Genomic DNA, 16,444 nt, shown 5'->3' with positions numbered 1-16,444 from the left:
CCCATCTCTACTGAAAATACAAAAATTAGCTGGATATGGTGGCACGCATCTGTAGTCCCAGATACTCGGGAGGCTGAGGCAGGAGAACTGCTTGAATCTGGGAGGCGGAGTTTGCAGTGAGCCGAGATTGCACCACTGCACTCACACTTCAGCAACAGATCAAGACTCCGCCTCAAAAAAACAAACAAACAAAACTATAACTGATAAAATTTGGTAATATAAGATGAGGAAGTAGCGACCATTTATTGAGCATTTACTATATCCTGGACAGGCAGCGTGATAAGTGCTGCACACATTTAATACATCTAATTTACATTTGATTTTAAATTTAAATTTACATTAAATACATGTGTTAAGCCGTTCTTGCATTGCTATAAAAAAATACTGGAGACTAGGTAATTTATAAAGAAAGGAGGTTTAATTGGTTCGTGGTTCTGTAGGCTGTACAGAAAGTATGGTGCTGGCATCTGCTTCTGAGGAGGCCTCAGGAAGCTTACATGCATGGCAGAAGGCGAAGGGAAAGCAGGGGTCTCACAGGATAAGACAGGAGTGGGAGCAAGAGAGAGAATGGGGGAGGTGCCACACACTTGTAAACAATCAGATCTCGCAAGAACTCATGACCAAAAGGACAGCACCAAGCCATGAGGGATCCACCTTCATGACACAAATACCTCCCACCAGGCCCCACCTCCAACACTGAGGATTATATCTCAACATGAGACTTGGAGGGGACATCCAAAACTATATCAATATATTTAATTATCTTAACTCTGTGACTTAATGACCTCAAGTTGTAAATGGGGTCATTAAACATCAAGAAAATTAAGTGATATTTCCAAAGTCACTTGGCTAGTAGAGGGCAGGTCTGAGATTTGAACCCAGGTCATTTGATTCTGGAGCCTGCAGGATTGACTCTACAACCCCTGGGCCATGTTCTTTGTCACTAGTCAATTCTACTGAATCCATTAAGTGATTCCCCTGTGGCTGCTTTTCACCATCCCGCTTACATAAGCGTGATTGTGGCTATTTAAAATACACGGCACCCTGATCATTCATTTCATAGTCCTTCCTCTTGTCAACAATTCTAACAATTTCTTCTTTATTCATTTTGTTGTTGTTGTTGTTCTCTGTTGGATTCACATGGGCATGGCATTGGGCTCCTCTGTGCTGACCACGTTTCCTTATCTCCTTTCCATCCCAGTCCTACACCCTGGAAAGAGGGGGTGCCTTTCAGGGATGAGACCAGAGGGTATCTTTGCTTCAGATTTTCCAGAGCTCTCTTACTTTTGGATCCTGTGGGCCCGTGAAGTGTGTGGGGATCATGTATGAGTGTGGGGGGTCATGTATGAGTGGGGGGGTTGAGTGTGAGTGGGGGGATCATGTTTGAGTGGGGGGTGGTCATGTATGAGTGCAGTGATCGTGTATGAGTGGGGGCATCATGTATGAGTGAGAGGTCGTGTATGAGTATGGGGGTCGTGTATGAGTGCAGGGGGTCGTGTATGAGTGCAGAAGGTCGTGTATGAGTGTGGGGGGATTGTGTATGAGCACGGGAATCGTATATGAGTGCGGGGGGATGGTGTATGAGTGCGGGGGGGATCCTGTATGAGTGGGGGTGTCATGTATGAGTGGGGGGATCATGTGTGAATGCGGGGATCATGTGTGACTGCGGGGATCCTGTATGAGTGCGGGGATCGTGTATGAGTGCAGGGGGGTCGTGTATGAGTGCAGGGGGCGATCGTGTATGAGTGCGGGGATCGTGTATGAGTCCAGGGATCGTGTATGAGTGGGGGGGATCATGTATGAGTGCGGGGGGGATCGTGTGTGAGTGGGGGGAATCGTGTATGAGTGCGGGGATCGTGTGTGATTGCGGGGAGATCATGTATGAGTGTGGGGATCGTGTATAAGTGCGGGGATCGAATATGAGTGTGGGGATCGTGTATGAGTGCGGGGATCGAGTATGAGTGCGTGGGGGATCGTGTGTGAGTGCAGAGGTTCGTGTATGAACGTGGGAGAGGGTCATATATGAGTGTGAGGGGATCATGTATGAGTGCGGGGATCGTATATGAGTGCAGGGGATCGTGTATGAGTGCGGGGATCATGTATGAGTGCGGGAGATCGTGTGTGAGTGCGGGGGATTGTGTATGAGAGCGGGAGATCGTGTATGAGCGCGGGGGGTCGTGTGTGAGTGCGGGGATTATGTATGAGTGCGGGAGATCATGTATGAGTACCGGGATTATGTATGAGTGGGGGAGATCGTGTATGAGTGGGGGGGATCGTGTATGAGTGCGGGGGGATCGTGTATGAGTGCGGGGATCGTTTATGAGTGCGGGGGGATCGTGTATGAGTGCAGGGGGGTCGTGTATGAGTGCTGGGATCGTGTGTGAGTGCCGGGGGGTATCCTGTATGAGTGCGGGGGGGATCGTGTATGAGTGAGGGGGGTCATGTATATATGAGTGCGGGGGTATGGTGTATAAGTGCGGGGATCGTGTATGAGTGGGGGGCATCGTGTATGAGTGCGGGGATCGTGTATGAGTGGGGGGCATCGTGTATGAGTGCGGGGGATCGTGTATGAGTGCTGGGATGGTGTATGAGTGGGGGGATCCTGTATGAGTGCGGGGGCAGGGGGGTCGTGTATGAGTGCCGGGATCGTGTATGAGTGCCTGTGAGTGCAGGGGATCGTGTATGAGTATGGGGATTGTGTATGAATGTGGGGATTATGTATGAGTGTGGAGATTATGTGTGAGTGTGAGGATCATGTATGAGTGTCTCCAGGACCGACAGAATATCCCCTGGTGGTTTAAGTCAAGTGGGGCCCAGAGAAACTCTGGACAGATAAGAGGATGATGATGCTCTTAGTTCCTCTTTTTACCCATAAAACAAGCGGTTCAATAGAACAATACATTGTTTGCGGGAACAATATGTTCTGAAATTATAAGCTCTAAAATTTATTCCTGAAAAGATCTTTAGGGCCCCAGAAAGGTTTAGGCTCCCATATGGTTCAGGGCATAAGCTCTTTGCTTGGAGGTGCCCTGTTCCAGCCCACTCCCAGGCAACCTGTGAGCTAGGCCTGGCCCTTTCCAATTTCCTTGCACCTCCTTGGAGCAGGTGCTGACCAGAACTGCTTGATCACCCTCCCCTGGCACAGGGAGTTCTGTGATCATCCACGCTCCATCAGCATTCTCTTTTGACAAGAAGCTTGTTTTGTATAATCTCCCACCAGAAATGATGGAGGTGGCCTGAGATGAAGATGAGCCTCAGTAAAATCTGTTATGTTTTACTTCTGGAAAGTGGGATTCAGCCTGGATTATGAAGTACATGAATTTGTGTTTTGCAGCTCAGTGGCTCTCAACCTTGGCTAGACAGTAGAATTATGTGAGGAACTTTAAAAATACCAAATACCACGGACTTGTTCCAGAATAATTAAAATCAGAATCGCTAAGGCTGGGCCCTGACAGCAACATTTCTTAAAAGCTGGTGAGTAGAATGTGCAAGGAGGGCTAAACCTTAAGGGAGAAGATGGCGAGACAGTGAAGGCGGCTCTAGTACTGCTACTGCTACTTGTAGTAGTGCAGCTAGTACTGCTAGTGAACAGTTACTAGGTGCCTATCATGTGCTGGTGTTGTTCTGATGGGATTACAGGCACCTACCACCAGGCTCAGCTAAGTTTTGTATTTTTAGTGGAGATGGGGTTTCGCCATGTTGGCCTGGCTGGTGTCGAACTCCTAACCTCAGGTGATCCACCCACTTCGGCCTCTCAAAGTGCTGGGATTATAGGCATGAGCCACTGCCCCCCGCCAGATCTCTGACTTTTCATATCCATTGTCTTGTCATAGAAGACTTAGGTGGTCTTGGATGGCAAACATGCTTTGGTTCTGCCAGCTGAGACCTAGGTGTAATACGGTAAACAGTGATCTTCAGATTCTGAGTTATAAATCCTGGCCTCCTAATTCCTAGAATCAGACTTCACATGAGTTTCTTGAAATGCATCTTTGCTAAAAATAGTTTATAAAACTGTCAAAGTAGAGAGACCTTGATGACATACTGCCGTGCAGAGACTCTGGTAGTACATACAAAGTCCTCCAAGTGCACCAACTAACTCCTGTGTACTTGGATTTGACACCTTTGCACCTTTCCATGTGATCCCTCTTGTTACATTTATAACCTCCCTGGGAGGGCTCCATCATGAAGGGCTAGATGGGTAAGGTGAAATTTAGATTGTGTTATAATTTAGCTGGTTGCAAAGTCTGAGATCACTTGCCTTCTAGTCAGGTCATTTAAAAAACATATTAGGCCGGGCACAGTGGCTCACACCTATAATCCTAGCACTTTAGGAGGCCAGGGTGGGCGGATCATGAGGTCAGGAGATTGGGACCCTCCTGGCTAACATGGTGAAACCCCGTCTCTACTAAAAATACAAAAAGTTAGCTGGGCGTGGTGGTGGGCGCCTGTAGTCCCAGCTACTGAGGAGGCTGAGGCAGGAGAATGGTGTGAACTGGGGAGGCGAAGCTTGCAGTGAGTGGAGAGCCTGCCACTGTATTCCAGTCTGGGCCACAGAGCCAGACTCCGTCTCAAAAAAAAAAAGAAAGAAAAATTAAACCATTAGTGTAGTGTAGTTGGTTTTGGTGTATTCTTCTATCAATGTATAGACTCATGTAACCACCACCATCTGCAAGGTATAGAACAGCAGCATGGAGTTCCCAGGGATGGAGTAGGGCGTCAAAGCCACCTTTTGTCTCCTCCACTTACCTGAGAGGCCTGGTTAAGCTTAAGTTTCTCTAAGAGGTTAAGCTGTATGGCCAGCCCTCACTAGTGATTTCTTGGCAGTTAGGTTACAAACTCAGAAGGTTTGGCTGATGATAAGAATGGGAATGTGTGAAGTTTTTCCACTTGACAAGACACTGTAATTCGTGATCCTCAACGGAGGAACTTGAGCCATGAAAACAAGGCTGGAATGAAAACTCTAAAGGTATAGGTTACTTTCCAGAAAGAAATGAACTGATTTACCTATAGAGGCCTCGGAAAATAAGAATGTTCTGCCTGGCAGAGTGCTGAGCCTGGGGTGTCCTGGGTGGGTGTACACAGGACATGTGGAGGAGGGTGTCAGGAGCATGTTTATCCTCTGTCTTGGTCCAGACCCTTGCCAGCCCACTTCCGCCTTTTCTTCCCTTCCCTGAATTTAGATCTTGAGCTCCATGCTCAAAGGCCTGGAGGGTTTGGGGCTGCCCTTCCATCCCCACAACTTAACACCCACCCTAGACTCCTTGACAAGGCAAAGCAGCCAGAAGCTCCTTTGATGCCTGGGAGCCTCTCCAGGAAAGCTCATTTTGATAACAGCACTCATCCTGTGATCTCCACAGGGAGCGAGTTACCAACTTCATTTTTAAAAATTCTGACAGTTTTGTTGACTTTGCTCTCTGATGAAAGCGTAAAATCCTAGGATGAAAAGCTCTACCTAAATATCAAATAATAAAATAGTTATACGCTAGAAGAAGAGAAACTTGCTGTCTCCTGCTAAATAAATACCTTGTGTCTATGCAACTTTGCTTTTCCCCTTTCTATACCTCTCTTGTCAGGGCAAAGCATTTATAGACTCTGAGTTCTAAGAAACCGTGGGAGCACAGTAATCTGCTGGTGAGATAACTGAGATAACAGGGCCCACGGTCCAGGTGCCAACACTGAGGAGCCCCATTCCTTTCTGTGCACAGAAAGAAGCATTAAAAAGAGTTGTCTCATTTCTGGTTGGGCGCGGTGGCTCACGCCTGTAATCCTCGCACTTTGGGAGGCCGAGGCGGGTGGATCACCTGAGGTCAGGAGTTTGAGACCATCCTGGCCAACATGGTGAAACCCTATCACTACTAAAAATACAAAAATTAGCTGGGCTTGGTGGAGGGTGCCTGTAATCCTGGGTACTCGGGAGACTGAGGCAGGAGAATCGCTTGAACCTGGAAGGTGGAGGTTGCAGTGAGCCGAGATTGCGCTGTTACACTCCAGCCTGGGCAACACGAGCAAAACTCCATCTCAAAAAGAAGAAAAAAAAAGAGAGAGAGAGAGTTGTCTCATTTCTGTGATGTGACATCTGATTATGAAAGTCTTCTATACTGAAGGCATGGGGGAGGAGGAAGGTAGAAGGATGGAAAGGAAAGAAAGAAGGAAGGGGAAAGATAAGAAAATGACTAATTATATTAGAATATTTTTGCATTTTATGGAGCTGGAGGTATCAACAGTAGTCAGCCTGTATGGGTTTGAATTCTGCTGTTTGTTTACTGGCGATGTGGGTAAGATGCTTAACTAATACCACCTTGAGGGGTGCTTGTGAGGATGAGATAAAATGATCTTTATAAAGTGCCTGCCAAGTAGTAAACACTCAATAAAGGTTGTTATACAATCCAGTGGCAAAAAATAGGATTTTCATTTCTTACTTGGTTTCCAGGTCCTTCTACAGAATAGGAGGTGCTCTGTAAATACTGACTGAATATGTAGATGAGAGAATGCCTAATGAGGAGGTGGAGAACTAGTGCAGCCCATATTGCCCACATCTCTTGTTACCATGCTTAGGAGCTGCTGTCATGCACATCAGCGCATCTCAATTTTGAGGTAATGCTTAACCCTACCAGGGAAAGAACTTAGTGTAGACCTAACTGTTAAGATAGCTACGAAGCCAGTGTCCTTAAAACCAAAAGTCATTGAATAGAAAAGAGATAGGATTGACCATTTGGCTCTGATACACTGTTCTCTTAGTTTCAGTATTTCTCACATTTAGAACTAACAAAGAATTTAACTGTTGAGTCAAAGGATTGCCATAGGACTTAGACCAATACCATGTGGAAGGTAGTGAGAAGGATTGTCTAGAAGGAAGTGTGAGATGCAGTTAGACATCCAAGCTGAGGAGCTAAGGAGTTAGTAGGTACCCAAGCTTGGAGTTTGACGAAACAATCAGGCATATAAATTGTTCTTTTTAGGAGTTTTTAGGAACATCAGTTCTTATGGAAATGTTGAGTATTCTACACATCTATGTAGAAGCTTTACAGATTGGACTTCCTGTTTCCACTAAGGTTGAATAGACAATGACAGTAACAACAATCCCAATACTTAACTTTTACCAAGGGCTTACTTGGTGCTTGATCCTGACTTAGGTGCTCTGTATGCATTATTCTACTTAATCCCACACCATGTCTATGACCTGGATACCATCATTCTCTTCATTTACACAAAAAGAGATAGATACAGAGAGATTAAGAAAGTGACCCAGTATCATACAGATAGCTAAGTCAAGGCATTGAGTTATAAGGCGATAAATTATGAGGTGGACTTCTGCACAATGTGTGTCCTCTAAGATAGGTCTTTTCTCCAAAACTTCATGATTAGTACTTCTGTTCACTTGTTAAAAACATTGGGCCAGGCGCAGTGGCTCACGCCTATAATCCCAGCACTTTGGGAGGCCGAGGCGGGCAGATCACTTGAGGTCAGGAGTTCAAGACCAGCCTGCCAACATAGAGAAACCCTGTCTCTACTAAAAATGCAAAAAATTAGCTGGATGTGGTGGTGCATGCCTGTAATCCCAGCTACTCGGGAGGCAGAAGCAGGAGAATCACTTGAACCCGGGAGGGAGAGGTTGCAGTGAGCGGAGATCATGCCACTGCACTCCAGCCTGGGCAACAAAGTGAGACACCATCTCAAAAACAAACAAACAAAAAAAAATTGCAGGCCCTTTGGCTAAGGAGCAAACTGGGCTAATGTACTAGTAATAGTTCCTTCTTACAAGCCATTGCTAAGGTTTTGGTGTAAAGAGTTAGTTAATGTGGTATTTCATTCATTAAGTGAATACTAAGTACCTACTATTTTCTAGGCTCTGTTCTAGGAACTAAAGCAATGAACAGGTCACACAAGTCCCTGTTCTCATAAAGCTTGTACACTGGCTGAAAGAGACCATAAACAAGTAAATTAAGTGTGCTATTTTAGACAGGGTATTCAGAGTGAGCATCTATGAAGAAGTTCCATTTGAACAGAGACTGAATGAAGAGGGTGGGGAAGAGCTTTTCTGGAAGAGGAAGAAGCCAGTTCAAAAGGCCCCTTGTTGACAAGAGGCTGGAGTGCTCTGAACCACAGAGAAGGCTGTGGTGGCTGGTGGTGCATGGAGGGGGAGGTGGGGCCTGGTTGTGCAGGGCCTTACAGACCATGGTAAGGAGCTGACTCATGTGTGTAGAGAAATTGAGTTTAAGCAGAGGGCTACCATGATCTAGTAGATAAGGTTGAAAGATCTCTCTGGTTGCTATATGAGTAAGAGAGGAAATTAGTGATAGAGATACAGGGCGTCTCTTATATGGCCCAGAGGGGCTGGTGAGAAGTGGTCAGATTTGAGTTATATTTTGAAAGCCAAGCCAATAGGACTTGTCTTTGGGTTGGTATGTACAGCATGGGGGAAAAAGATGGATCAAGAATGACTCTTGGTCTTTGGCCTGAAAAATGGGACACTTTTGGAGGAAGGGATATATTGTATAACCCAATAAGGAAGACAGTGGAGGCAGAAATTTGGGGGATGGAATTGGAGCAAATAGGGTTCTGTTTTGAACAGGGGAAGTGTGAGATGCCTTTAGACATCCAAGCTGAGGTGCCAAGGAGTTAGTAGGTACCCGAGCCTGGAATTTGAGGTATGAATCAGGCATTTAAATCATTCTTTTTTAGGAGTCTTTAGGAACTTCAGTTCTTGTGGAAACTTATAGTATTTTAGAAATATTTAGTTGTCGAGGCTGTCTTTGATCCTCGAGATTGATTCCTGGAGAACATGCTGGTGTGTGCTGGCATTTCTCATGCTTCCCCTGGGGAAGACATATTCCCATGCTGAGCAGATGGGAGCTCCAGGCAGCCACACCAGCTGCACGGTGGTAGAATATTTCTAAATAGTTCTCCAGGCACAGGCAGCTGTTTTTCTGAGTTCTTTGACACATGTAACCTCTACTAAGTCCGACATAGATCTTACATCCTATTCATGCACGTTCCCAGTGGAGTGTTCGGTACATTAATTAAGGTCTAACAAATTGTTCATCATGTTCACATTTAAAAGGGCCCTAAAATAGCCCAATCATGGGCATGCCAGGTATTTGTGTTTGAGTGTCTTATACACTAAAACTGGACCCTGATATTCCTCTACTATATACAAATGGCCATTGTGAACACCAAGTGAGCTATAAATCAGAAGATGACAAAGAAAAGGGGATGGATGATGACTCAGTATGGAAAAACCTATAAGCCAGAACCTGCTTATTTATTATGTTTGGTTTCGTTTCCCCAGTTCAACTGTCCCTGGCTTAAACTCTCTTTCCCCCTTTTTAGTCCAGTTTCTTGAGTCATTTTTGCTCTCTGCTGTCAAAAGCACCTTTCATCCACTCAAAGTAAGACACTGATCTTATTCCCCAATCGTCTGCTGTTCTCTGGAGGTCTTCTTATGGTTCTGTGATTTTCTACATTTCATTCCATTAGGTCGTTTGGTCATTTTTGCTTTTCTGGTGAGATGATTTTCCCTAGACTCACAAGAGTTACCCCTCTTGGGTAGGCGCCTCCGATTATACTGATTGCATCATTGGCTCCCCAGGTGATCAAATGTCTCCAGATGGTAATGTTTACAGTGCCTGCCCCACACAGAAGCCTGAGATGGCAGGAAGGACTCTAGGTAGGCTTTTCAGATGGGTGGATGCCTGAACATGCTCTGGAAAAACCAGTCTTCTCTCCTCTCTGCAGTTTGCCAGCTATGTGACTGTGAGCAGGTTACTGAGTTTCTCCAGGCCTCTGTTCTTCCTCTGATAAAAGGGGATACTTCTAATCCATCTCTGGTATTTGCATTAAATAGATAAATACCTGTAAAGCACTTAGCAGAGTACCTGCTACTGAAAGGAAGTCAGTAAACTTTAATTCCCTTCCAAATCCCCGTGAGTCTTCTATTCATCAGGAAACAATAGCCGTGCACTCTGCATACACACATGCCAGTAAATGGCTATTAGTGAAAACAAATCAAGCTCCAGAAGCAAGCTATCCTGAGGAGAGAAGAGAAACGGACAATTTTAAGACAAATTGGAGAAAGAGGGTATGGGGTTCAGGACTGGCAGCAACAGCATCTCTTGGGAACTGGTTAGAAATGCACGTTCTCAGACTGGGGCTGGGCAGTCTTGTTTTAACAAGCCCTGCGGGTAATTCTCATGTACAGTAACATTTGAGTATCAGTAGTCTAAGCTAAACTCAGCAGACAATGGGTGAGGCATAATGGTGCGTGTTACTGTGTGTGTTATGTATGTTTGTGTGCATACATACCCATGTGTGTAGAATGTTTGTAACAGCTGAGACTATTAATCAAACATGGTAATATCAGCAAAATCCAGTCAAACCAGTGATTAATTGCCCATTTTTCTTTGGTACTGTTGTCTGAGTAGAAATACTGTATAACTAGAATGCTTATGTTCAATAACTTTGCACTAAATTCATCTGGGGTTTAAAAAATGGATTCATCAACTTTTTTCTTTATTTTCTAGGAAATTCCACTTACTTGGATGACCATGGGCCACCTCCTAGTAAGGTAAGGTCTTTGCTTGTGATATAAGTCCCCTTTGTCTTTTGTCATACAGCCTCCAACAAGCAGGAACAGATCTCTCCTGGACATGAATCATTCACAAGAGGCAGTAGATGACAGATGTGAAACTGATGTTTAACTTCTAACAAGGAGGAAGCAGAAGAGCATGATGATAGCCCAGATGACAGGGAGAAGGAGCCATTCTTGAATCAGTGGCTGTAGCTGCCCAGGCATTGGAACCTGAGACTGACTTCAGACCTCTGGCAGCGTCTCCTGTTTGCACCTCATTTTCATTTGCCTTGGCATCGATGCTGGCCCACAGTGTGATAGCCACACCCGGCCTCCCCTTGCCTTTGGGATTTGGAGCTAGACTCACATCTGTCCTGTTCTCTCCAGCCTAACTGGGTTGGGATACTCCACTCGAGGCCCTGCCAATACCCCCTCAAGGCTGCACTGGCCTGGCCTGTGAGTCCACTTTTGTTTTTCCTGTAAGTAGTTTTGTCTGACTTAAGGGGCAGAATAATCCTTTAGTATAGTTTCCCTAACACTGTTTACTTTGAGCTCAATGAAAACGGAATGCTAATCTACTGAAAAATGAGCAAACTAGAACAAATTGATCATTGTATATAAGAAAATACATGCAATGCAATCAATTATCTTTTATTCTAACCGTATGTCCTTTGTACTTTTTTGACATCATTTTTTTTTTCCTTCTAGGAAATGATGGGGATAGTTGATCAGTACTTGGGAAGGGGTTGTGCTTGGCAAAATAAGAAGTTGACAACCCTCTATCTGTCACTTCAAGAATGTTCTTTCTGGCGGGTGAAATCCTAAAGTGTATACACAGGCACTCTAGCTCTCCCTATACTTAGCTGTTTTCTTAGTCTTTGGCCACTTAAGGTGATGCCTACAAAATGCAGTTGTAAATACACAGTGAGAAGATAATGAACCACCAACTTTAGAGGCTTTGGGGAAATTTACTCCCGTATTAGTCCATTCCTGCATTGCTATAAAGAAACACCCGAGACTAGGTAATTTATAAAGGAAAGAGGTTTAATTGGCTCACAGTTCCACAGGCTGTACAGGAAACATGATACTGGCATCTGCTCAGCTTCTGGGGAGGCCTCACAAAACTTTCAATCATGGTGGAAGGCAGAGAGGAAGCAGGCACATCTTACATGGCCAGCGCAGGAACAAGAGAGATGGGGGGAGGTACCACACACTTTTAAACAACCAGATTTCACAGGAACTCACTGTCACCACAACAGCACCAAGGGGGATGGTGCTAAACCCTGAGAAACCACCCCCATGATCCAGTCTCCTCCCATGGGGCCCCTCCGACACTGGGGATTACAATTAGACATGAGATTTGGGTGGGGACACAGATCCAAACCAAATCAGCTCCAAAGTCTGTTTAGACCACCCCCAAATTCATGAGCATGAACTTTGGAAGAAGATATTTCTGGATTCAACACTGGCACTGCCATTTCTAGCTGTGTGACATTGGATGAATTACTTAGTATTTTGAGCCTCAGTTTCTGATATGCAGGGTGGAACTAAAAATATTGCCTACAGCACAGGAAGCCTAAAATGATTGAATGAGCTGATGTATGATGAGGACTTGACACTGACATGTGATAAACATTAAATCAAGGGTGGCTGCCGTTAACTGGACTGCAGGAACATTAAAATTATTGATGAGTGGTACAGCAGTATTTATCACAGTCATCGAATGGTTCTACCACTTGATCCACCACCTGTTTATTGAATGACTGTGATGCTGCAGGCAGTAGAAATACAAATACGAAACAAAGCAAGAACAACAACAACAAAAATAGCCTCTATTCTAGATGAGCAAAAGAATATAGAGGATTGTGTTCTCTCTGGGGATAAGGACAGTGTCTAACTCGTCTCAGTATCCTCACATTCTTGCATTAGCCTCAGTGCACAGAGGCACATCATGACTATTCATTAAATTTCACTGAATTAGACCATGGAATCCAGAACTGGAATCTGAATTAGGTCTTCTGGCTTCCATCCCAGGTTCTTTGACTAAGCCAGTATTCTCAAACTTTAGCTTGCATCGAAAGTACCTGGAGGCTTATTAAAACACAAATTGCTGGGCCCAGGCCCCAGAGTGTCTGATTCAGTGGGTCTGGGGTGGGAGCTGAGCATGTGCATTTCTCACAAGCTCCCACGTGATGCTGATGCTGTGAGTCTTGAGTTCACACTTGAGAGCCACTGTTCTAAAGGCCATGAATATAAAGAGAACTGTTTCCTTAGACATTTTCTGTGATGTTTTCACTGTTAATAGCCTAGAGAGGGTGATATGGCTATTATCTAAAGTTTATTTATTAATGTAATGATGACTCACCATCGTAAGTTTTCTTGTAGAGAAAACATTTTTAGAGGGGTCAATCACCTGCCTAGGAGGGACAGTAGAGGGGGAAAAGAAGAATGGTGCCAAAGGTCTGGTAGGTGTCCTCACTAGTGACTTCCTTTGTCTCCCAAGTAGGGAGGGGCCAGGTCAAGCTCTCCACAGCCCCCTGCCCTGTCATGATGTCAGGGAGTAGGATTAGGTGGCTCTGTCAATGGGACCCATCAGCTGTTTTCCTCAATTGTTTGTTGTTCCTGGCTTGATAAACTGGGATTTACCTGGTCTGAAGACCCAGACCCTCTTTTTATGAGCTTGCCTTTTTGACTTTTTTCCTTGGTGGCCAGCCTGAGTCAACACTTTGGTCTTCCTGCTGGTCTTGCTGTGGCTGGGTTGTCTGTCCTGCCTGCCTCTTTGCTGGGATAGTCAGTGCCTAGATTCAGTGTTTTCTGACTTCACTTCCCGTTCTCCCATAGGGTTTTCCCTAGCTGTGCCTCTTCCCCCTGGCTCTGCAGTCTGGTCTTCAACTCCCCCGCATCTCCCCCACCCGCTAACTAAAGCTCCTTGTAATATGCAAAAATTATCAGGTTATAGCAGATTATTCAGACCCCTTTAGAGTAAATCCAGTTTTATAAACTCTTTCCTAAGTTTGAAAATTGGGAGCATAATCTCTTTAAATCAGTAGAAGTTTACCTAATACAGAATCTTTCACTAGAATTGTATTTTCATTATCTGGGATTGGAGTAGCAAAAACACTCTTGATTTTCTAAGCAGTAGCCATAAGAAGAAGAATATAAAAATGGGTAAAAATAACACTGGTATGTGAACATCTTCTCATCCGTTCTTATGGCTGCTGGCAGGGTGGAAATGAATCCCAGAAGTGATGAGGTCAGGCTTCCGGATAAAGGTCCCTCAAGTGTCCCGTGGGGTGGGGCCTCAGTGGTTTAGGTCTGTAGACCACTGGCTTATCCAGGGACAGGGTGGCATGCAGACGATGAGGACTCACACATGCCTGGCCTCTGGAATGAACCCTTACCCTGGCAGGGAAAAGCAAGACTCAGTCCAGACCCATCTTTTTCATATTTGTTTAGCGCTCAAAAATAACTTTTTGATGCCAAGACTGAAAGAGTTGAGATCTAGATAAAATAAGATTTTTAAACCCTGAAAATATACTGAGGTTACAGGCGAGTTCTCATTTTATTAAAAGTTCAATTTCACAAGTTTCACATTCCACAAGTAATAGCCATTTAGGGAATGGGGTGTGCCACACAACACATACTGGGCCCAGGTCCTCATTCTCTCCAGTATTTTCGTAAGGAAAAAACAAAGGCCTCTGCTTTTCACTTGTTTTTAAAATCCACTTGAACCTCACAGCTCACCTCGGATATTGAGCTAAGCCATTATGTAAAGGTCTATGTTAATATTTTCTTTCGGTTGCCACATTTTACTACTACTTTGTGTGTACACAGAATACAGTGGTTTAAAGTTAGAGCACTGACTAAGAATCACCATGGAGATTTCTAGCGAATGAAACAGAAAGATTATTTTAAGTACAAAAACAAAAGCATGATAGCTGTTTTTGTAAAATTGCATGCATATGTTTGTATGTGTGTCTACAGAGACAAGCCTGGAAAGGGTAGTGATGTTTTCTCCAAGTGGTGAGATTTTGGGAAGTTTTTACCCAGTTCCTTATACTTTTATGCATAATTCGAGTTCATTAAAGTAACACCTGCTCAATCTAAAAATCAGAAAAAGAAATTTTCTGGTGTGAGAGAAGATTAAAGTTGGGTTCAAAGGCTTCAGTGCCCTGGCCTCTGCGACATCATGTGCAGTGTCCACAGACCCGAGAAACTGACATTTCCCCTCCTTGGCTTCGTTTCCCCTGGGATGTGGGTACCTGGTGCAAGCAGTGGGCAGCAGTACCTGGTGCAAGCAGCGGTCAGCAGCAACGATAAGTTCTGTCAGCAACAATTAGGATGTGGATATCATTTCATATATGTTAACTTCCCAAACCCCATAGGTAAGGAGAGCTGTTCTAACCACCTCAAAGATAATAAAATCACTATCCATATCTGTTTTTTCCTGTGTGCCATGCACTATGCTAAGCACTTTGCATGCAAAATGTAATCTCTATAAATGATATAAGAGAGGAAGTAATTTTTTAATCCTTACTTACAGATAAGGGAGCTGGATTTTAGAGGGACAGGCTAACTTGCCAAAGCTCATACACTAAGTAAGCATTGGACTTGGGATTCCAGCCTAGGGCTGTGTGTGTAGCTCCAGCACCCGTGTTTTTAACCATTTCAAAATTACTAATTTAAGTAGAAGTACAATAATTTTCTACTTTATTTCTAAATTTTTGCACTTTTAAATAAGCGAGGTGGTACATTGATTAGTACAATACACAAATTTTAACCTTTAGTATACCAGAAAAAAATAGTCATCACCATTTACCATTTGGGTTCAAAGGACACTTAATTTTTTAAAGTCAATGCCGTGAACTTTTTCACATCTACTTTATCCGTTTTCTTCCAGTAACCTTTGTATACTTACCTACCTTCAGCCCCTGACCGTTTTCAAACTGTATATAAAGCAAATTTTGGTATACAAACTTGAAAAGGTGAAAGAATACCATCCCACATTCATTTAGCAACACAGAATGGTCCATGTTCTTTTCACAAAATATTATTTGAGGGAATCCTTCCTCTTGAACGACTGACTGTATGAAAACAGCATGTCTTTTTGTCCTTAGAAACGTATTGTTCATTCAGTATATTTAGAGAGTTTATGATGTCATCATCTGAAGAGTCGTAGTCTGAGGTTTCATTTCCATGATCACTCTCATCATCATCATCATTAGAGTGTTCAGGGCCGTTATGTGATGGCTTGCATTCATCTCTGATGCTTCTGTTGTTTGTGAAACCTCTCTTCCTGTCAGTTATCTTCTTTTGGTCATTATAGGCAAGAACGAAAAATTCGAAATTCTCCACTCTAATCAATGAAATTAAAACAAATTACAAAGGTGTTGTCTCTAGTCTCCTTTTATATCCTCCAAAAAGATGATGTAATACTTTGGGTAACGCTATAAGAAAGATGGAAGATGATGCAATAGTGACAATCTATTTCACTAATGAATCATTCCCCTGGGCCCACACCGTTTAATATGGTAGCTATTAGCCTCAGGTAGCTATTTAAATCTAAATTAATTAAAATTTAAAAAATAAAAATTCAGTTTCTCCATTGCACTAGCCACATTTCAAATTCTCTGTAGCTATAGGCAGCTAGTGGTTACTGTATTGCACAAGAAAAATAGAACATTTTCATCATCAAGGAACATTCTACTGAACGGCAGTGTTCTAATCCATTCCATTGTTCTTATATTTTTCTATTACTTTAGTCTTTTTAAACCTTATTGGGAATAATTGATATATAACGGGTGGGTGATTGTTCCTGAAATGATGAAATAGCAAAATATTTCCAGATACAGGAATAATAAAATTACAAAGATCCCA

At 43.8% G+C, this 16,444-nt stretch overlaps 1 protein-coding gene across 1 annotated transcript in view; it reads left to right on the top strand.

Annotated features, from left to right (window-relative positions):
• The first annotated feature begins 1,919 nt into the window (after window positions 1-1,919).
• UST (uronyl-2-sulfotransferase) overlaps window positions 1,920-16,444 on the top strand; it is a 203,694-nt gene continuing 189,169 nt past the window's right edge. The window contains exons 1-3 of the mRNA XM_011965667.1: window positions 1,920-1,955; window positions 9,523-9,667; window positions 10,521-10,564. Of these exons, the coding sequence (XP_011821057.1) occupies window positions 1,920-1,955; window positions 9,523-9,667; window positions 10,521-10,564 (225 nt within the window). The remainder of the gene's footprint in view (window positions 1,956-9,522; window positions 9,668-10,520; window positions 10,565-16,444) is intronic.

The sequence above is a fragment of the Mandrillus leucophaeus genome, unplaced genomic scaffold (assembly GCF_000951045.1).
Source record: "Mandrillus leucophaeus isolate KB7577 unplaced genomic scaffold, Mleu.le_1.0 Scaffold731, whole genome shotgun sequence".
Classification (NCBI taxonomy): domain Eukaryota; kingdom Metazoa; phylum Chordata; class Mammalia; order Primates; family Cercopithecidae; genus Mandrillus; species Mandrillus leucophaeus.
The sequence above is the reverse complement of the archived record's forward strand: the minus strand, read 5'-3'. Positions and strand labels throughout refer to the sequence as shown.